The sequence below is a fragment of the Pristis pectinata genome, chromosome 8 (assembly GCF_009764475.1).
Source record: "Pristis pectinata isolate sPriPec2 chromosome 8, sPriPec2.1.pri, whole genome shotgun sequence".
Lineage (NCBI taxonomy): Eukaryota > Metazoa > Chordata > Chondrichthyes > Rhinopristiformes > Pristidae > Pristis > Pristis pectinata.
The window spans coordinates 83,295,614-83,318,544 of NC_067412.1; the positions used below are offsets into that span (position 1 = coordinate 83,295,614).

The 22,931-nt window shown below is 37.7% G+C and overlaps 1 protein-coding gene and 1 long non-coding RNA gene across 4 annotated transcripts in view; one reads left to right on the forward strand and one right to left on the reverse strand.

Annotated features, from left to right (window-relative positions):
* Nucleotides 1–833, reverse strand: part of LOC127573680 (uncharacterized) — a 48,235-nt gene extending 47,402 nt beyond the window's left edge. The window contains exon 1 of the long non-coding RNA XR_007956799.1: nt 785–833. This is a non-coding gene — a long non-coding RNA (uncharacterized LOC127573680). The remainder of the gene's footprint in view (nt 1–784) is intronic.
* LOC127573678 (pre-mRNA 3'-end-processing factor FIP1-like) overlaps nt 1–22,931 on the forward strand; it is a 32,887-nt gene that overhangs the window by 1,139 nt on the left and 8,817 nt on the right. The window contains exons 1-9 of one of the 3 annotated variants that reach the window (XM_052022094.1): nt 183–569; nt 9,778–9,820; nt 11,041–11,116; nt 13,088–13,191; nt 16,622–16,677; nt 19,839–19,949; nt 20,933–21,063; nt 21,608–21,726; nt 22,450–22,567. In XM_052022094.1, the coding sequence (XP_051878054.1) occupies nt 467–569; nt 9,778–9,820; nt 11,041–11,116; nt 13,088–13,191; nt 16,622–16,677; nt 19,839–19,949; nt 20,933–21,063; nt 21,608–21,726; nt 22,450–22,567 (861 nt within the window). In that variant the 5' untranslated portion in view covers nt 183–466. Of the gene's footprint in view, nt 1–182; nt 570–9,777; nt 9,821–11,040; nt 11,117–13,087; nt 13,192–16,621; nt 16,678–19,838; nt 19,950–20,932; nt 21,064–21,607; nt 21,727–22,449; nt 22,568–22,931 lie in introns of those variants that run through there. The other 2 variants (XM_052022095.1, XM_052022096.1) reach the window with 2 other exon arrangements.

Consider the following 22,931-nt stretch of genomic DNA (forward strand, 5'->3'; position numbering starts at 1 on the left):
GCCATTCTAAGCAAGTGGAACCATGCTTAATTTATAAAAGGGAGTTGCTTTGCTAGAAAATTAATGGACCCTGACCCAATTACGCAGAGAGATGTCTCATAAACACGCTGAGCAGGCGGCAAGCTACTCTTTTTTAAAATAATTTTATCAAAGCAGACGCATTAAAAGATGAATGCTTGTTGCTGGGACCCGCATGAAATCTGATGGGCCTGTGATCATACCACTGAGGGGGAAAGCGGGTGGGCGCTATGACCTAGCGGAGGTGCGCGCCGGTGGGATGGCGGTGCGGACTCGGTAGAGTGGAGCGTGTGGCTGGCGGCAGCGGGAATGGGTGAGCGCCCGGATACGCGGCCCAGCGGCGCGTTTCAGTTTTATTTTTAAGATCTCCGGTTTGCGTCGTGGCCGTCGGTCGGACTCGGCCTCCTTCTCAGCTCTTCCCTCCCCCCCCCACCCCCCAAACTCGGCAATGGCCACCGACATGGAGGAGCTGGGCTCGGCCGCGGAGACTACGGCAGCGCCGGGCAGTGGCAGCGGCCTGGACGACGAGGAGGAGAGCTGGCTGTACGGAGGTGAGCCTGTCCTTTGCTTTGACCGGACGGAGGTAGTGAGTGCCGGAGCCCACAGGAAGCCCCTTGGGACCGCGAACAGTTCCCGGGACGACTCCGGGTAAACACTTCCCTTTAAAGGGGTGACGTCCTTTGTGTCGGCCTAACTAAAAGTGCACATCCTCTCCTCTCCAGGGTTCCCGCACTGTCTTCCATGTGAGCACACTGGCAATGCCTACCCTTAGCTCCTGCATTCTGGAGCGCTGCAAGCAATTCACTGAAACGCACTCCAAGCTTCGCAATAAGTTTATTGCAAGGGGAGGGGACAACCGCCGAGTTCTCCCACCAGTGAGCAGCTTGCGGAGGAATGCACTTTTATGTATAAATCTGTCGCAATAAAAAAGTGTAGAACTTGTATTTTGTTCCTCGGGATATCCACAGTGTCGTCAGCTGGCTAGAAAGGACCGTTTTGTTCCGAAAGTTGTTCTGATTTGCACGACTGAACGTTGTCACAGGAGTCTTTGCAACCAGAGAAGTACTTTTTGAAAGTAGTCTCCGAATAATAATAAGAATCACAAGAATCAGCTTCTGCACTGCAGGGTCGCAGAAACGAATGTATAAACATTGGCCAGAAAACCAGGGATAACTCTTCTTTGAAATTGTGCCTTAGGAATTTTACTGTCCACCCGTGCATACAGGGCTTTAGTTTAACGTCTCATCTGAAAGATAGTATCCCAGAATCACAATGTTTGCAGTAAGAAATGAAGGCATATGACTTTTTGAGTGTGTACTGGGTCTCTGTAAGGACAATCCACCTAGTCCCACAGTCTTGCAACATTTTTGCAGATACTTTATCCAGGACCATTTTGCACACTCCAATTGAATTTACTTCCACTAATAAACTTCGTTATGCATTCCAGACCATAATCATTTGCTGTGGAAAAACAAAGAAAGAAACAAGAAATTCCCTTGGATTTCAAAATGGCACTAGAAATTCCTTTGGTTATTTTGCCAATCACCTTAATTCTATTTCTGGTTCTTGATTGCCACATCTGACTCCACTGCCCCCTTCCCCCAGCATTGGGAATAATTTCTCTCAATCTTCATAATTTTAAGTTCCTCTATTAGATCTCCTTGTAACCTTCTCTATTACAAGAAAAATAACACTTATTTCTTCTGCATATTTGCATAACGGATGCCTATCAGCCCTAGAATAATTTTAGTAAGTCTCTTTGGCACCCTATCCAAAGCCTTCACATCTTAAAGTATGGCACTCAGAACTCCATTTGCAGTCAAACCAGTACTTTGTAATGACTTCCATGCTCTTGTACTCTTTGCCCGTTTCGAAGGCTGAGGATCCCACTTTTTTTTAACCTACTTTCTTAACCTCCCCATGACTTAAACTAAGCGCATATGCTCACTGTTCTTGCATCCCTTTTACAACTATGCATTTCAGTGTCCATTAAATCTTCATATTTCTCAGCATTTAATTATATGTGCCCATTCCACTTGCCTGCCTCTATCTCCTTGAGTATTTTAACTGTGCACCTTGTAGTTCACCGCATCTCCCAAGTTTTGTGTGAAATGCAGCTTTGGATATTGTGCCCGGTTCACCCAAGCCCAAATCACATTAGGAAAAGCAATTATTCTGGTACCCATCATTGGAGAGCTCAACTGTACGCTTCCCTCTAGTCCTTAAAAGAATCTTTCATTGCTGTTGTTTCTTGTTACGTAGGCATTTTTTTAAAATCCGTGCAGCTAAGCTTGACTTGTTCTATGATTTTCAATCCTGATGATGTCTGTTATGTGGCACCTTATCAAATGCCTTTTGGAAGGCCATATCACGTGAACTACAATACCCCCCTCTGTTACTTTATCAAAAAAAATCTCACGAGTTATTTAGCTGTGGTTTGTCTCTTAGCAAATCCATGCTGGCATTTTCTAATCAATCCACACCTGTTGAAGTAACTGCTAATTTTCTCTGATTAGTGTTTCTGGAACTTTACCCACTGGTTGAACTGACCTTTAGTTATTGGGTTTATCCCTGCAGCCTTTTTAAGCAAGAGTGTGACCCATCTCATGCCCTTTTCTTGTAAGCTGTATTAGCATTGGGTTTCACAGTTACTCTGCAGTGTATAGTTTAAGGTGTCTAGTGCTATTTTGAATGGAATCAAACTAACTTCCACAAAGAAAAAATTAAACTAAAGGCAAAGTATTGCAGATGAGATGGAAATATGAACAGAAACTGATGGAAATACTCTGCAAGTCAAGCAACATATGTGGAGAGAGAAATAATGTTAATATTTTAGGTTGATGGCCTTTCATCAGAACTGAGAAATGTCACAAATAACTTTCACGTAACAAAAGAGGGAAAGACATTGAAAATAAAAGGACGATCTGTGAAAAAATGGAGATCTGGAAAGATTGCATAATACAAGTGATGGTGGTTCTGGCTGAAGAACTTTATAAAAGTACATATGGAGGAAATGTAATAGGAGACAAATGAAAGCTAAAATACCAAATAAGGATGGAAAAGAAAAATGAGAATACCGGAAATATGAGACATGGGATTGGAATAGCTGATTATCCAAAATGGTTAAATTCATTGAGTCCTGATGGCTATATTGTGCCAAGTCAGAAAATAAGGGGCTGTTCCTTGAACTTGCATGGAGATTCAATGTAATAATATAAGAACTAAAAGACAGGTTAGAATTAAAGTGACTGACAAATGGAAGTTCTGGGTGTTTGTTGTGGACCCAATGGTGATATAAAGTGGTCAGCCAGTCAGTATTTAATTTTTCGAATGCAGAGAAGACTTCATCATGAGCACTTCATACAGTATACTAAATTAGAAATACAAGGTAATCACTGCTTAACCTGGAATTAAAGAAGTAATCTATCCTTCCTGGTTCAAGTAGTTATAAATTGGGCCAGATTTGATGCTGTCAGTGAAATAAATGGGACTCATCGTTAGTAATGTGTAAATAGAATTTGAATTTTTCAGTTTGAGGAAAACATTCTGAAGGTCAACTTAGAAGTTGATTTTTATTGTTTATGGTGATAAAATGCTGTGATGACAATCAGATAACATCAGCAAGGCACTTGCCCTAAATATTTTCCAAAATGAATTTTGTGCACTGATTACTGACCAGTTACGCTTTTTTTAAGGATATGTTTTAGAATATGCTACTCAGTGATATGATGGAGTAACCTGGTGAAGTGAGTTATTGAGGGTGGGATGAATCCTAAATTAGTAAAATGTTACACAGTGGATGATGTTGAATGTACAAATATTATTATTGATCATACAAATTTAATTGTAATTTATTATAGAACCTGAAAGTTGATGTATTTGCCTAGGTTTTTAATAACATAAAAGACCAGATGTTGCCAACCAATGATAACTGAAAAAAACAGCCCTAAACTGAACTAACAATAAATAGAAAATTCAAACCCTTTGTGTAAATAATATAGCAACTTGTGGTGATAAAGAGTTAATCATGAATTAAGAACCAGTACAGATTGCTGGTGGATTTTTGCCAGTGTACTACAAACTTGTAAAAATATCAGTTTAGTTTGAACCTTCCTATGAATTTGATGAACTTGCTACAATTACTCATTGATTGCCAGTTAAACTTGCTGTGGAAAATTAAATCTTATAATTCACAAGGTTAACAACTTTTAAAATGGCATTTATGTTTCTAGAATGAGAAACACCCTCTTCAGCCTTGTAACTTAATTATTTAAACTGAAGCTTCATTTCTACACGTAATAAGCTGTTAAAAAATTTTAAATGCAAAGTTGTAATTTTCTTATTTTTTACTCGTTTCTCTAATTCCCAAAACTTTTCCCCTCTGTTTCTCTACTTGGTTACTTCCTTCCTTCTTTATTCTTTCTCTTTTTTTGCCTCAATCTTTTGTTAAAGAAACAGGCTGCTGGTCTTATTCTCTCAATAACTAACACTCTGCATTTGCCAGATGGCCTGCCTCTAAAAGGTCTTGTTCGTTGGCTGTTTATTTACATGTAACCATGCACCCCTCAGCTCAGAATGGATTTGCCCACCAAATTGCCGAAAGTATGTGGCAACTCACAGTGAAGAAAACAGACCATCTGTGAACTGCCGAACTACTGTATCCTCTTATGCCTTGCTTATTCAAATCCCTATCTAGCTGTCTCTTAAACGTAGCGATCGTATCTGATTCCACCATCACCTCTGGCAGCAAGTTCCAGATATCAACCACTCTGTTTTTGGAAAAAAAACTTTCCCCTCAAAACCCTTTTAAAGCTTCTTCCTCTCATCTTAAACCAATGCCCTCTTGTTTTTGATACCATAGGGTAGATAGAATCTTTTTTTCCTATCTGTGCCTCTTACAATTTTATATACCTCTGTCAATTCACCCCTTGGGCTCCTTCATTCCAGAGAAAACAAGACAGTTTATCCAATCTCTCCCCATAATAAAATCCTCCAATCCAGGCAACATCCTGGTGAATCTCGTCTGCACTCTTATCCAGCACAATCACATCCTTTCTACAGTGTGGCAACCAGAACTTCACACGGTACTCCATGTGAGATCTAGTCAGTGTTTTGTAAATTTGCAATGTAATGTTTTCAACTTTTATATTTTATGCCCCGACCTATGAAGGCAAGCATGCCCTATCCTCCTTCACCATGCCATCCATCTGTGCTTCCATTTATGGACTTGAACCCCAAGGTTCATCAATATTCCTCAGTGCCCTACCATTTATTATATATCCTTAAGCTGTCAGAGTAAAAGACTGAGATGCAAACAGTGGAAGGACTGAGAACAAAGTGCAAGTCATAGGCCGAACTCAATGCTAAATCATGTACAAATGGGTAAACGTAGTGGTAATGGTATGACTATCTGCTCTTGATTTGGGTTTTTTTTAAGCGTAGTTTTCCGATATCAGCACAACTGTTCAGAGGCCAAAGGTGTGATACCATGGCAGCACTTGACTGTTAAAGCAAGGAGCCCTGGTAAAACTGAACGCAGTTGCAGGACTTGAGAGGAAAATCCTCCACTGGCTAGGATCATAGCCCACATAAAAGAAGATATTTGTGATTGTTGGAGCCACAGTACTTTTCTGTCTGAGGACATTCCTGCAGGAGTTTCTCAAGGCATTGTCCTAGGCTGGATTATCTTAAGTTGTTTTGATGACCTTTCCTCAATTAGTTCAAGAAAGTGCATGTTCCCTGATGATAGCACATGATTGCACAATCTTCATTTCCATGTGTAACTCCTTGGACAATAAGGCAATCTTGCTGCAAATGACATTGTGTCACATGTGCCAGGCAATGATCATCTCCAATAAGAGTGTCCAAGTACCTTTCCTTGACATTCAATGACATTATCATGATCATTCCCACCAGCAAAATTCTGGGAATCACCATTGACCAAACACTCAACTGGACCTGCTACTTAAGTACTGGGGTACAAAAGCAAGACCGGGTGGAAATCTCCAAAGACTTTCCAGCAAAGATGAAGCCCAAGTAAGGAATGCAAATGAGTACTTTCCACATGCCTGAGTGCAGTTTTAATGTAATTTTAGATGTTAAGCACCACCCAAGACATAGCAGCCTGCTTGAGTGGCTCTATGGTCATTGCACCAGACATCTATTCCCTCTCCTATGGCTGCAATGTGTGCCACCTGCAAAATGCACTGCAGCACCTCTCATTCTCTTTCTTGACAGCACCTTCCAAACCAGTGGATTCTGCCATCTGGAGGGATGAAAGCAGAATGCACATTGGAAAATCACCACAGTAACTTCCTCTCCACATTTCACCCAGATAGCAGTGTTTATAGCAAGAGTTATCTATGTTTCCCAGTGGAAATCCTGGTGTCTGGCTTTGGCATACATTTAGATCGATGGCACAATCTTCCACTCTTCTGCCTGTGCTATTAACTGGATCCGTGCTGCACCAATAGATTTTTCATGGAGTCAATTGGGGCAGAGAAAACTCCTGTTGATGTCCCAGTTCTTGAGCCCGCTGCGACTGTGCTGCGTTTAAACCAACAGATGCACAGCAGTTTCATTCAAATGAGTGGGAGAAATTGACTGCTGGGATGAAGCTAAGTAAAGTTTTTTTAAGTTATTTTAAATTATCTTACTTGTTTGTTTGGCTTTTAGTCTTTTAATTTACTAAAATTATGCTTTCTTAAAACATTTCTGTAAGCTTCAAGTGATTTCATTCACATACCTATATTAACATTGACAGCTTTGACAGCCTGTGAGTCTGGATGTGGTGCCTTGCAAGCTGTCAAAATGTTGCTGTCTGCTTGCCCTGATACAGCCCTGCACCATTCTCCACCATGCTGAAGTGCTGGGAGCTGGGTTACCAAATGAAGACAGTGTTTGACGCAATGCTGAAAGAAACACGGTTGCCCAAGAGCAAGCAGCTCGCAATCTTGGTTCAACAGAAGGTCTGCCCCATTGCCAATTTTTCATCATTAGATCTGAATATGGGAACACTTGGTACAGGTATTCTTAGATTAACAAAACGTTTTCTGGAAACATTTTCATTAAAGGAAAATTTGCAAATCCAAAAGATATGTTCCCATTAGTTTCAATGTAAAAACAGAAATTTCAGTCAAAAAAAAACCTAATGCTTACAAAAACATTATTGTAGTTACCTGAAATAAAACAATACAATTTTATTAACAATTAAATCTTAATTAAGATGATAAACATATACATAATGTACCCTCTCATGTCATTCCTGGTATACTTCATCAGACCTTGTCTCATTTGCTAAACTTAGTATCTTCTTGGATATTTTTCAGTTTGTAAACCCATAGGAGTCGTGCAGAAACTCTAGCCATAATCTTATACTTTTATAGTTTGTTGCTACAAGCACTGATGCATATATGGTTATCTTGATATTATACCTCTTCCAGATTTCCTGAACGGTGAGTTAATCATTACCACTCAACTCCGAAGTGACATGCCTCATTATGAACTGCAGGTAGTAAGCCTTGAAAGTAGCAACAACAGCCTTTTCCATAGCTTGTAACAATGAAGTGGTGTCTGGGGGCACAAACACTACCTGGGTGTTGTCAGCCATGACGATGATGTTGATTATAGGTCGAGAGATATTGTTGTATTGCTCATTCGTTGCATAAGATTATCCAATGAAACAAAGAAATTACAAGATAGTGGAAGACCAGCACCAGAATAAAAGCCTTTTTGTTAAGTGGCCACACCATTGGAAGCTCAGTCTCTGAGGAACTCTTTAGAGACTTCGGGTTCTCTGAATGGTAGATAAAGAGAGGCTTAAACTTGCAGTCAACTTCTGCATTAGCTCCAAGGAGAAGACTAAGGTTGTCTTTTAGCTGCCTCAAAGCATGAAACAATTTCCTCATTCTTTACCTAATGACATCTTCTTCCAAAAGAACCCTACCTTGTCCACGTTAAATACTAGTTTAGGACAGTAACCATCTTCCTCACTGATTCAATTCAACTGCTTGGGGAAAATTCCCTGTCGCCTCGGTATCTGCAATTGCTGTCTCCCCCACAAAACAAATATTATGCAGGTTTACTGATTTCTTGAAGCATTCAAACATATGAACATATTGGCACTTTCAGCATATTCACCACCCCACTTGCATACTTTCAAGACTTTCCATAAAGACGTCACTGTTTCCTAGATCAGACTCGAAGATATGTGCTGTTGATTTTGATGACCCTAATCCTTGTTCTGTTCTCTCCATTATTGCATTTCGTAACATGTTATGCACCCCAGGGATAGCATTTTTGGACACCAACTTTTATTCTGTCTGCATTAAGGATTGTTAGCTCTGTTGAACCTGCATGATGTCCAATAAAAGCTCACTTTTTTTCCTTCTGTTAATTAGTTTAATATTAGTATCAATACTTCTGGCTTGCCACGATTTCTAAGAGGTGATGCAATCCTCAGAAATGCTGGAGCATTTTAAAACCATCTTGAAGGATACACAGAATAAATTGTGGTGAATCCCAATAATAAGTGAAGCTCTGTGATCTCAATGTCGCTCTAAAGGCAAAATGACATGGCAGCAAGTATGAAATACGTCATGAGTAGAGATTGGTATCTTTACAGCAAAAAAAAGCTTTGTAATTCAAGAATATGTACCCGAATAGCATTATAGCAAAAGTTTCTAAATTGAGGAATACCTATACCCAGTATACTTAAAGGACTTGTTCACACAAGAACAAAGAAAATAGGAGTAGGTGTAGGCCACCAGGAACCTCAAGCCTGCCCGGCCATTCAATACAATCATGGTCGATCTATGCAGACCTCCACTCCTTCTGTCCAGTTCCCCATAACCCTCAATCTTTCAAATATTATCTATTTCCATCTTAATGATCTGGCCTCTACCAGCCTCGGGCAGAGAATTTCAGAGTTTCACTACCCGTCTTATTTTGTTTAACCTGTCCTTCATTATTTAACCCTTGGTACCATTCTGGTGATATCACTGACTATACCTTAACGGTAAACAGTTCAGTGTTTTAAATTAATTCATGCTGAGTCAACTTTTAGTTATGATCCTAATTTGGAAAATTAAAATTTCTGTGCACAAACTGAGTTGGGCTCTGCCTAAGAATGATTGTTGTGATGGAGGAATTACTGAGGTTTTTGGAGAACAGTATTGCTTTCTTTTAATTTTTAAAGTTTTATTATATTAAGTGTTGCAATTAGGCTACTGTGGTGAAAGATGCAGAGGTCATCAATGAGTGTTTTCTAACCAACACTTTGTACTCAACAATGCTGAAATATCCTTCAAACAGTGAAAGTTTACCTACTGGAAATCAGCCTGCACCTCATAGTGTAATTGAGAACCAAATGACATTTGAATTTCAAGTGCAGTTCAAGTTTTGCATTGCTTCAATCAGAATCGGGTTTTCTATCACCGACATATGTCGTGAAATTTGTTGTTTTGCGGAAGCAGTACAGTGCAAGACATAAAGACATTAAAAATTACTATAAGTTACAAAAACAAATAGTGCAAAAGAGGAATGATGAGGTAGTGTTCATGGACCATTCGGAAATCTGATGGCGGAGGGGAAGAAGCTGTTCCTTCATGAGTATGGATCTTCAGGCTCCTGTACCTCCTAACCGATGGTCAATCTCCCCCTCAATTTCAATCTGAAGATTACAGTGTTGGTTATTTTTCTAAATCATTGAATTTGAAATTATATGTCTACTGATTTGTGCCAATTTACTTTTATTTACAGATGAAAATCCTGGTAAACAAGAAGAGGCAGCTTTGGTTGATGGGTAAGAATCTCAATTTTAATGTGCAATATTCCATTGGGTGCTTTGGATTCCTTGACTCTTTCATTTGGAAGTTGAATATTGTTCCTCAGTACAATGGACCTATCATTCCTAAATTTTAACTCTTAATTTACTTGAAACATCTTAAATGGCTCTTCATACTTTGTTTTTAATCATCATTGTATTTCTGCACGCGTGCCTTATTTAATAATTTATCTTTTCAGATGTGATCACTGTGTTGGTATGAAACAGGATTTCTATCTGCCTAAGTCTTTTTCTCTGTGGCTCTTTATTAACAAGGTGGCCTTTAGCTTTGGAAATTATTCTATGTGACTTTTCTGAATCCTGAAAGGATTACATTTGTAAATGTTTTTGAATTTTTTACATGCAAGCTGCTTAAATTGTAGTTTTAAAAACCAATCTGGACAGTGCATATTGATACTTACTTTATCTTTTTAGCTTATTTTTTTAAATACCGCTTGCTGTGACTGATTTTTTTTTCAGCTCACTGCCATTGTTGCTAAGTGCAGCAAAGCATTTTTTTGGTGTGACTAAGTGAAAGAAATCAGGTTATCAAATACACATAGAATTGATTTCTGTGACTCTTTATATTTGTTTTGGGAAGAGGTATTTAATTAACCAGCTACTGGCACCATAAAAATCTTTTCCTTTTACTCCCATTCTGAGGTGCAAACATGAAGGATTTCTTGCTCATGGTGTAACCTCACATGAAAGTTTTGCAGGTTAACAAACTGTTGAATTTCTTTCATCTGAAAAATATTTCTATTTATATCTAATTCAATAGCTTTGCCATGTAAAAATTCTACCTAGAAACCTAATTAGCAAGTATGTTTTATGCTTTATCATTAGGCAGAGTTTGCAAGCTGTTTATCTTCACAAAGGAGCACATTACAAAGAATTCTTTTGTTTTTAAACTGAAAATTTGGAAACCAACTATTAAAGAAAACTTGGTACGCAAATGACCTATGGACCCATGTTATCTAGGCCAACAAAATAAAGCATGGATGCTTGCATCACATATGACTGTAATTGCTAGTTTCCAGGCAACTATTGTAAAGTATTAATGTTAAATATAAAGGAAAGAAGGCAGGTACATAATGTTGCAATTTTTGAAATTACCTTTCAAGTGTGTCAAATGGCTTTATCCTACTTTTTGTTTTCATTTAACCTGGCTACTCATTTTGATATATTTGCTTGTGCAGGGGTGAGGACTCTGTAAAACCATTGCAGGAGACATCACCTGAATTCAAAGTCGGCAACTTGGAAATGGCTGAAGGTGTAAGTTTTCGAATGGCATTCACATCATTAGATTGCATTCCTTATTTAATTGGGTAAAGTTCCAATTAAAAAGATTGAAATATTTTAGTGGGTAATTTCAGTTTCTGTGTAATAGATTTAAAATTGTTATCATATTATCCCTCTGACTAGTAGGAATAACTGAAAATGTGGTAACAAACATTTCTGTCATTTTATACTTTGGTGCTCCTTTTGACCCAGCTGCACTGATAAGACATTAGTTTCTCCATTTTGCTGATAAGAGTGTGCAGAGTTTGAAGGATGAGGGAGTTGATATTCTTGTTCTGCACTTTCTTTATCTAACAGTGGTTATCAGCCTGAAAAGATAATTTCTGCTTTTACCAGCTGTAAATAGTGAAATATAAGACACTATGGAAAGTCAAGCAAAAGTTTATGACCTGAAGTGCTGTGAGTGAGCAAACAAAAGACAGTGTGAAAATTGGACTGATGAGGATGACAGAGAGTATAGTGTGTCAATATTTTTCATCACAGATACATTTTACTGACATTATATGTTACCCTTCTAGTTTCATTGTTGTGAAATAAAGCAACCAAGCAATATGTCTCTGAATATGAGCTCGGTCTACCATCAGAGTGATTGAAGGACTCCACGTGAGAAAGACAGAGATGTTGCATTGTAGTTTCATGGAACTGGCATTTGAAAAAATTTTCCCAAAAAACGGCTGTTCTGATTGTTTGTGGATGATGGGGTAAGCTGATGATAGGTCCAAAAATAAAATAAGAGGGAAAATTTGTAGGGGAAAGAAAGAGTGAAGAAAACCAAAGATGGAGACAGAGGAACTCCAGTAGAAATAATAGTAATAGAGTTATACGGCATAAAGTCAGGTGCTTCGGCTCACCATGTCCATGCCGACCATTTATTACAAATCTGCACCAATCTCATTTACCAGCACTTCATCCATAGTGTTCAGTGATTTCACAATTCAGGTGCTCATCGAGATACTACTTGAATGTTGTGAGAGTACCTGTTTCCACCACACACACACACAGGCAATACATTGGACAACACTAATTTTGACACGATTCATTGTTTTCTCTATAGAAATTTAACTTTTAAGTATTTTGATTCCTTGATAAGCAACTGAGTGAGCAATAAAAGTAGAAAGTTTGAAACATCCCTCTTCGGCTCAGTGGATACCATGAATAAATCAGCATAAGTTTAATGATTGATCTCACTCAGGAGGATGACTGGTCTACATGGGCAGCAAAAAAAAATGAGGGAAAGGAGGAATTTCATTGGCCTTCCTTTTGTATGGAACCTTAATTCAATGCTCACTGCAGAAAGTCTATGTTTGGAGCCATTGGCTGAGATCAATATTGGTTTCTTGTTCACTGGGAAGAATTCCTGCTAAATGTAAATAGGTATTGTAATTTGTGCCATCAGAAATGGAAAATTATTTGCTGAAAATAGTCTCCCATTGTTCCTCAACAACATGTCCTTGAAACCAACATCAAAAGGGAACACCTTGCTGTCACTATAATGTTTTCATTTCCTACATTGGTTGTCCTTGTGACTCTATTGCCAGCCAAGTGATGGATAGCTGAATTATGTACTCCAGCCACATAGAAACTGATTTGAAACTACATTGGCCTTATTCTTGGAGGATTCTTCCAGTCAGTGCAGAGAAAGCTTTCTCTCATCTGTCAACTGGTGGATTTGAACAATTTCTTAAAATGCCAGTGTGCCAATGTGTTGCAGGATCCTTCCCCAACTTGAATAAGCCAAAGAAGTTGATTATACTATAGGTTTTCCTGCAGTATCTTATCAAAGGAATCATCAGTCACATATCAACAACAAGTTGAATTGAACACATCTATCTCGCTTGTATTTGACCAATGTCCCTCGGGAAGATAATTAAGATATTTTTGTCCTGACCTGCATCAAGAGGATGCTAGTACACTTACGATTGTAAAGGATTTTTATGTTTTTAGGTGTCACAAAATGGTGGTGATGAGGATGACAGTGATAGTGACAGCGATGATGACGATGTGAAGGTCACCATTGGCAACATTAAAACGGGTGCGCCACAGTATATGTAAGTGAGTTGGCGTGATTTCACAGAAGTAGATACTCTGTATTTCACTAAAGTTGGCAGAATAAAACAAATGTAAATTGGTTTTGGGGCTAACTTTACTGCCACTTCATCACATTCCTAAATTTCTTCCATTGTGCATCTTTCCCGTCTGAATTTTTATGGCCACCTTCAGCTAGATTTCCTGTTAACTAATCGTCAAGTCAATCACATAAAGAGAAAAGCTCCCATCACCTCCCTCTCTTGTCGATTACTTAAAAAAAAACTAGAAATGAAACTAGTTATTTTTTCTCGACTTTTCTTAATAACCCAAGATCATCTTTGTTGCTTGACTTTGTACCCGCAGCAATCACTTTGTTTCCAAAATAGCACATTTGTAGACAGCTATGATTTTTGCAAAAAGCTGTAACAATGCTAGAAAAACACAAATCAGACAGAATATTGAAGGATATTGTTTTTGCAGTTTGCACAAAATAGTTTGTCAGTTGTCTCTTTAGTAGAATCACAAATCTTACTAGGCCAAAGGTTGTGAAGTCAGCTCTCACCTTAGGGATTTGATGATGTGGATTTAGGCCGTTACTTCTTCTGGTGCAGTACAGTGATACACTCCTTAGTTAACATCTCATCTGTCTCCTCAGTAGTGCCTTCTTGGCAACATTTTGAAGAGGAAGGCATTTCATCCCAGGTCCGGGCAGCATTTATCCCTCAGCCATTTTAACGTTTCTGGTTGCTGTCCTGTCATCAAACTTGGGAAAATTTAGAAACTGAACATGTTTTAATTTGCAGAGATGGGGAGGATTGAAAGGGAATATTTTTGAAAGGATGGAGACCAAAAGAGATTGGATGATATAAAAGTTGTGGTGCAGGTTTAGATAAAGTGGTGAAGGCTTGTTGATTACACCTAAATAGAGGGAAACAGAAGAAGGTGAATGAGGGCAGATTAGAGACAAGAGAAAACAACACTACAACAGTGGTGTAGGAAATCTGAAATAAAAGAGAATGGTAGAAGTGCCCAACAGTTCACCTAGCATTTGTGATGATAAAAAAAAACTGTGTTAACATTACATGTTGATAATGTTCCATCAGAACTGGCCAGATCTGAGACAAATTGGAAAGGTTGGACATCAGGATCAGAATCAGGTTTATTATCACTGACTGGTATGTGGTAAAATTTGTTGTTTTGCAGCAGCAATACAATGCAGTGACATAAAATTACTATAAATTACAAAATAAATAGTGCAAAATAAGTACTAAGGGCTGTAATGTAGCTAGCTGGAAGATGCTGTTCCTCAAACTTCCTTGCAGAGTCAGGGGCTGGAGTATGATGGAGAATTAAAATAATGGGCATTGGAAGCTCAGGATCACCCTGCAAACTGAACAGAAGTTGTAACTCAATGTAAAGGAAACCACATTCTGAACCCCAAATGATGTACATCAACTTATAACATTCAAAAATGTATTGGCATAAACATTCAAATTTAGGAGCAGGAGTAAGCTGCTCAGACCTTCTGGTCTTTTGCACCATTTAAAAAGATCATGGCTGATCTGACAGTAACATTAATTCCATATTTATATGTGTTAACCTTCCACCCTGTTGCTTATTAAGTATCTATCTACCTCTCTCCTATTTCCACTGCTGTTTGAGGAAGACTTATGATGCTCTGAGTGGAAAAAAATCTTCTTAATTCTGCCCTAGGTGGGTGACCTCTCATTTTTATTTAACAGTGACTCCTAGTTTTAGAACCTCCCACAACAGGAAGGATCCTTTTCACATCCACCCTATCAATCCTGTTGTCTCTCACTCTTCTAAACTTCAGTGAATACAAGCCTAGCTCATTAGAGATGAATAGTTCATTCCAGTTACTAGTACAGTAACTGTTCTCTGAATAGGTTTCCACTGTATTAACATCATTCCTTAAAGAAGGCAACCAGTACTGTATTTGGTACTCCAGATGTGGAGGTGTCGTCAGTGGCTATATAACTATAGTCTCCCAACTTTTGTATTCAATTACCCTACCAATAAATGTTAACATTTCTGTAACTTTCCTAACTATTTACTGCATCTGCATTTGAGAGTTGGATACCAGGACACCCAGATTCCTCTGCATCACAGAGCTCTGCAATCTTCCACCATTTAGATAATACTCCTTGTATTTTGTACTCCATTTGACAGATTTTAGACTACTCAATTAATCTACCTATGTCTCCTTATCACCCCCTAATGTCCTCTTCACATCTTACTTTTCTATCTGTCTTTCTGTCATCAGCAAATTTAGCATAAGACCTTCGGTACCTTCTTCCAACCTTTTCAAGTTTTTAGATGAATAACTGGATGATGTACAAGAGATTTGTTGCTTCACCTGGAAGGAATGCTTTGGTCCTTGAATAGTAGGAAGAGGGAAGTACAAGGGTAGGTTTTGTATCTGCAGCAGCTACAAGGAAAGCTGCTGTAAGAAGGGGAATGGGTGTGGGTAGAGATGGAAGAGTGAATTATGCAGTTGCAGGGTGAACAGTCTTTACACAATGCTGGAAGGGGAGGGGAAAAATATGTCTGGTTTTGGCATCATACTGAAAGTGATCGGAATTATGGAGGATGATCTGTCGAATGAGGTGGCTGGGGAGGGGTGGAAGGTGAGGACAAGGGGGACGCAATTGCTCCTGTGGAAGAGAGAAAAGGGATGATTTCAACGTTTGCAGGTTTTTGTTATTTGATTAGTGTTAAGATATATTTTCTGGTCATTATTGTTGGCTGTGTCCAAATTATTAACCGGTGAAGTCCTCCCAAATACTACTTAATTGATTGCAAATACTCTAGTGATGACTTGTAGTTGTGAGAAGGTAGCTTGGTGGTGTAGCAGTTAGCACTGCTGCCTCACAGCTCCCAGCACCTAGGTGTTGTCTGTATGAAGTTTTCACATTTGCCTCCTGCATCCCTAAAACTTGCTGGTAGGTTAATTAGCTAGTGTAAATTAGCTCTTAGTGTAGGTTAAGGGGAGAAAGAATAGGTTAGTGAGAGAAAGAATCAAAATGGAAGTGGTGAGCATATGCTAGAAGGAATAGGTTGCAGGAATACACAAAATAAGGAGAGCAGGGAATGGGACTAATAGGATTGCTCCTCAGGGAGCTGGCATGGATCTGATGGGCCAAATGACCTCCTGCATCATAATAAGAATAAATAAAAGGTAAAAATGCACATTGATATTTTCTTATGATGCTCTGTCTTCTATCATGACCATCCTTTTTTGAAGCAAGAAAATTTTTTAAAATAGTTAGGTATACCAAAACATTTTTTTCTTTCAATCATACACTGAGGTGGAATAATGGATAAATAATTGAAAGTTGCTTGTGTTATTACCAGCATATTATATGCACTAATTTCTTATAAAGTTATGTTTTGAAAAATGTTTTAATTTGATGTGTTTAAATTATATAGGGGGACTCCAATGAATTTGAATCTGAAGAGTGGACGTACCTATGGCTCTTCTGCAGGTTAGTGAGGGTGTTTATTCAGCAGTTAGATAAATGGTTTGACCAAAAATACATATTTTTATTTACAGACCATTACACTAATGACCAATATTGTTGGAACTGGATCTCAGAAATTTACAACATTGAAGGAGCAAAGTAGATCCATCCAGTCTATGCTGACCTTTCGCGTAAGGAATTCCACACTAATGCCACTGTTCTACCCCTTCCCATAACTCTAGATCTTCCTGTTTCTTATATCTGCATTCACTTACTCTTAAAATGATACCATGTTTCAGTCTGACTTGCTGCTGGTGCCAAAGCTCTTAATAACACAGTGCAAAGAAATTTCTCCTAATCTTTCTCCTCTTGTAACAACATTTACAATTTTGAATTCTGGCCAGAGGAAGTAGTCTTTTCCTGCTTGCTCTACCAAAATATTGCACATTCCTTTGAAATAAATTCCTTATTTGTCTTCAGTGTCTCCAATTTTTTTTCTCAATACTTTTTTTTAATTACCTCAGTTTTGGATCTGAATCTGTGTTGTACGCTCTCCATTGCTTTAATGTCCTTTTATTAAGTCAGATGTCTTGAACCATATACAGTGATCTAACAGTGATATGTCATTTACTTGTATACTTATTAAATTTAAAGTGATGAACTTATTTTTATCTATATTCCCACTTTGAAGGATTTATGTATGTTTCCATGGGTGTATGTTCAACTACATTATTCAGTATTTTACTTTTAATATTTACACCCCTTGTTCTTTACAGAACGTTTCATTAAACTTCTCTGCATAATTATTGCATCTACTACCAGTCAGCTCTTTCCACTAATTTGAGTTCCTGAAGTCTTGTATAATTCTCCAAGTGGGCCAGGAAAAAACTTAATTAAACCTCCAGGATTACCTTTTTAGGTTTAGTTTTTTGATAACCATTTAGTACAGAGATCTGCAAAGAGATGAGGAGGTGGACAGTGATTTTTTTTGTTCAAATAAATGAGTTCAAAAATAATAATATATACCCCAGTAACTTTAAGATAATTGTAAATGATTAGAGAGAGCGTTACTATCAACAGTAACAATAATCCATGTCCTTTGGATGATTTTAACGTCGTCAGCTCTTGATTTCAGCTGTATCTTTATATTTTTTAGTTTAGGAATTTAAACTTTATTGGTAGTTTGTCTAACCTTAAATCTGTTTTAAAGAAATTAAGTGTTTAAAGGAATTGGTTCTTGAATTCTAGATAGCCTGAAGAGAAAATGAGCAGAAGTGTAGAGATCATTTGAGGAAGATAATAGATTGTCAAAGAAATAAAGAAGTGTGAAGGATGTTCAGATCAATGTAGAATTGGGGAGCAGAGGAAACCTAACTGTAACTCAATAGCACAAATGCTGGAGTATAAGAAATCATGTAAGATTTCAAGTTAGCTAGACACAAAGAAGAGAAGACTATTATGAACCCTGGAAAAGATAACACTGATGGTTCGACAAAGGTGGAATCAGTGCGGTGCAGAAGCAGTTATTTCTGTTCCCTTAAACTACTACCTGGTTGGAAAGGTGATATTTCTTATTAAATCATACAACTTGTGGAAGTCTGCAGTCAATATCTATTGAGTTGGAAAGGACCAATTTCAGCTGTGCTTTAATATGCAAAACAATTTAAGATGTTACAACATAATTTCAAATTACTATGCTTTTTCATTGTGGGATTACATTGTGGTTGAATGTAAAAGTTGTTAAATTGTCCTTAGTAATGTTTCTGGGTTTTGATCTTTTCTGACTATCTTTGTATGTGTGTTTAAATAGCAATTCATCTAATATTATACAGTAGTCTTGCTATTAGCAGAAGCTTAATCAATATTAATTGAATAGGTTTATGTAGGATGATTGGAAATTACCTAAGTTAATTTCTATTTCTTAGTATCTGGACTTGTTACAAATCCTAATTAATTTTCCATTTAGCTTCCATGTTGCATTTGGCTAATCTTGACTGGGTTAGCAGTGAATTCATAGCAATTGGCTCCTACAGCTCCAGAAGAGGAAGAACAAAAAATCTCTTATTTTTGGCCACTGATTACTCCAATGGCTGGTATTAGGGAACATATTGGAGTAATAGATGGTGCTCACAGTTGGAACAGCTTGATGATAGATTTTCCATGCCTGCCGGTAATGTAATAACCACACAAATGAATAATTAGAAGCTAATCAATGCTCTTAGAGCTGAAAGTCTGTAAAATGCACCATAAAAGTGCAGCCAACTAAAGCTGTTATTTTAACAATTAACGCAATAAAGATGAGCTAAAACATTTTATTGCTGAAGCCATTAGCATTTTTATTTATTAAATATCCATTTAATGTTTTGCTTTTAATGTGGTTTAAGAAGAATTACTTTGCAATTTCTGCGTGAACAAAATGAAGTGAAATTATGCAGACAGTGGGTAGTGAAAAGATATTTCAACAGATCCTTAGAAGTGAGATTCTTAGATGTTTATCTGATCTATTCTCTGTCAAACACATTTTACATATTCACACAGATTAAGCATTTAAAACAATTCTGCACCTTGAAAGATTTTGTTCACTCTCTGTATTTTTTAATGAGAGGGTAACACAGTGGTACTGCAAGTATTGCAGTTGTCTAACAGCTCCAGTGACCTGAGTTTGATTCTGACTTCTGCAGCTTTGTGTGAGGAGTTTTCATTTTCTCCCGGTGATTGCATGGGTTTTCCTCTGGTGCTCCAGTTTCCTCCCACATCCCAAAGACATGCTGTTTGTTAGGTTAATTGGCTATTGTAAATTGCCCCTAGTGTAGGTGGCTAGTAGGCGAATTAGAGTGATATTAATTGGCTTATGTAAGAGAAAAGGTTACAGAGAAATAATTGTCAGAATGTGACTGATTGAGTTGCTCTGACACCTGGCATGTATACGAAATGTCAATAGCCTCCTCCTGTGTCATAAGGAAATATAATAAGTACGTGATATTGTCATGATTCTGATCAGATTCCTATTATGTTCAAGTACTTAATATGATAGTCAGAGGTGAATATGCAAATAGGGATAACTGTAGCCAATTCAGGAAATCCATGAAAAGGCTGTAATATGAATTATGCAGGTTAAGGCAAATAGATTTCGAATGGTGGTAAATTGTTCTCATTATAAAATGTCTTTTTTGTTCCTGACACAGCAAAGTTGCATTCTAGAGGCATTGACCTTGATGCCCCTGGAAGCATCAATGGAATTCCTGTGATTGAAGCTGATTTGGACTCATTTGAAGATAAACCATGGAGGAAACCAGGTAAGTTTAAATGTAAGACCTTTTCTTGTTTTGGCTTTGTGTTTAGCACAGTTTACATTGCAAATATAAACAAGCTTACTTATCATCTTTCAGTTCCTCAGATTTTCCAAACATTATATAGTCAGATAGTTGGTTTTGAAGTGGTTGATGTTGTTACATATACAAAGGTAGATCTGGTTTGTAGAGTCCTAGCTGGCAGAATGATAAGACGATATTTTTTTGTGTTTTAGCATAAGAATTCTTGATTACAATTATTAAGATTTCTAATCGTGTGAAACTCCTGTAAAACTGACAACATAAATTTGCAGCAACTTCCCTGTTCCAGTCTAATTTCCAGATAGGAGTTTTTATGGAGTTTGATAGAGTTAAATGGAGTCCGGAATCATTGGACTGCAACTTCCCTGTTCCAGTGTAATTTCCAGATAGGAGTTTTTATGGAGTTTGATAGAGTTAAATGGAGTCCGGAATCATTGGACTGCAACTTTCCTACAGTGTATGAATTTATTTGAACACTGAGTGGATGGCAGTCCCTATATGTAGAGAAATATGGATTTTGATGTAGGTAAATTTGCAGAGTAAGAAACTAGTTAGGAAGAAAGTTTTTTTTTCACTTAAACAAATATAACTTGCAAACAGATAATATATAATTGCCCATTCTGTAATTCTCATTCTTGTGCAGCATGACCAGGAGACTATCCTTTCTCTAAGGAAAGGTGGGTGCATATTTCTATCAAAGAAGCAAAAGAGCAACAAAGAACAGGCACTGCTTCAGGTTTGGGTTGTCCTGGGAAAGCACTAGTTCAGATAATATGGGCTACATGAAGGCTGTAGTTCCTCTATAAATTATATGGATGGATGTGGGAGTAGAGAGGCAAGGTTAATGAAAATGAGTATTGCACTGGGAAAGTAGGAGGGAAAATTTACTGTTAGACTAAATGACGCTTAAGCAACATGTACCCATTTTCTCTCTGTTTTTTGCCTAGGAGCTGACCTTTCAGACTATTTTAACTATGGCTTCAATGAAGAGACCTGGAAAGCCTATTGTGAGAAACAACGAAGACTTCAGTTGGGACTTGATCCCATCATCGCATCTGGTTCAGAGAACAAAATATTGGTAGAGCACTTAGCTGTTTAATAACTATAAAGGATAATAATTAACTTGTAACTTTATGTCATAGAATTAACAGGCAGTGGGTCCTGAATTTGTTAATTACAAGAAAGCAAGAACCTCTAGGAAGTCTTGTCAAAAGCTGATGTATTGGATAAAATGTGTGTCAGTTAAATGTTCCATATTTGGTGTTCAAGGATATGTACAGAGCACAATCCACAGACCCTAGGTTCTCTTCTTAGAATTTACAGTAGTATGTGAGCAAAGAAAGAACTAGTATTTGTACAGTGGGTTTCGTCCCCAGAATGTTGAAGTAATTCACGGCTAGTTTAATTGTTTTTGTGGTGTTGTCACATATGCAAATGTTCATTTGAGGAAAATAGCTAGTTCTTTTAGTGGCCATTGGTATGAGAAATGTTGTCTCGAACATTTTTTCAATAGTACCATGTAATCCTTTCATCTATCTGAAAAGGCCCATGGGACATTGTTAAAATTTTGCACATCTGCTTCAAGGTATTACTTAAGACACTTCCATTTCACGTATTTTCAGCAAGGGAGAGCGTGCAATGTGGAGAAGGAGGTAGAAAACAATTTGCCAAAAGTGGAATTGAAGGCTGATTTCACATCTCCACCTGGAGGAAGGATGAAGGCAGGCCCACCACCCAATAGGTAAGATGCACTGCTACTGAAGTCACCCACTGTTTCAGCTGGAATGTTAAATAAACCTTAAAGCACTGCACAGTAGGTGGAGAAGAAATTTTTGTGATGCTTTTAAGGAGAGGTTTTCTTATGTGAGTAATGGGGAAATGTAAATTCAGAATATATTTAGCATTGAAAATGCATCAGCTGGAGAGCTAATATTTTCCTTTTTAAGTCTTGTAGATACTACAGTTTGTGACTGAAGAAAGTGTAAAGTGTAAAATTTTGCAACTGAGCCATACAGATTAGGAAAATTCCAAAACTCCAACATCAATCAGTGACCTGCATTAAGATGGCCAATCTAAACCAGCTATAGTAGTCATGTGACATAATTAGCAAAGAGATGGAGGAATAAATATGAAAACAAGTACACATTTGTGATACCCTATCTTGGCACTCGGGAATTTAAAAAATTGTCCTTACAGAATTCACGAATGTGAAAACATAAATAAATAACATTTTTTTCAACTTGTATTTCCTGATGCATGTATATTATGGAAAATTGTGATATGAGCTGTTTTTTAGGAACAATCCCCATAACGTGGGAGACGTGTATTTACAGTATATATAACATTGTTGGAAAATCTGGTTTAAACTAGTATCTTTTGAAACAATGTATTTTTAAATGGTACTGATTCTCAGTTCTTATTTGACCCAACTCTTTGGAACTGTCAGATTTAATGTAAAATTAAGTGTTTCCTCCAGAAAACTTGCTGGCACAATTGATGTTATTGGTGGATACACGGGTTCCATCAGGAGGGTAGAAGGAAGGCGGCGAGACAAGCATGGAGGAGATGAGAGTACAATTCAGGTAAATTATTTTCTTCCTGATATTAATGACAAAAATAAAATTGGATTATTTATTGTTAAAAGCAAGTGGTGTCATTGTAAGGATACATTGCTGTTAAATGTTATGGGCACAGCGCACTCCCACTTCGGTTCTTCTGTATGTCTGATGTGAAAGTGGAGATGCTCCGTTTTGAATAGTGTAATTTTGAGATGCTTGAGAGAGGCGTTCAGTGCCCATGGCACAGTACTGCAGCAAGGTCATAATTTCAATAGAAGAGGTGAGAAAAGTATTTTGTGTTGGGTGTTGATGTTCATTTGGGGTCAGCATTAAATAGAAGTGGTACTCCCAGGATTTGCTTATTTGAGAATGTAACACAATATACAAA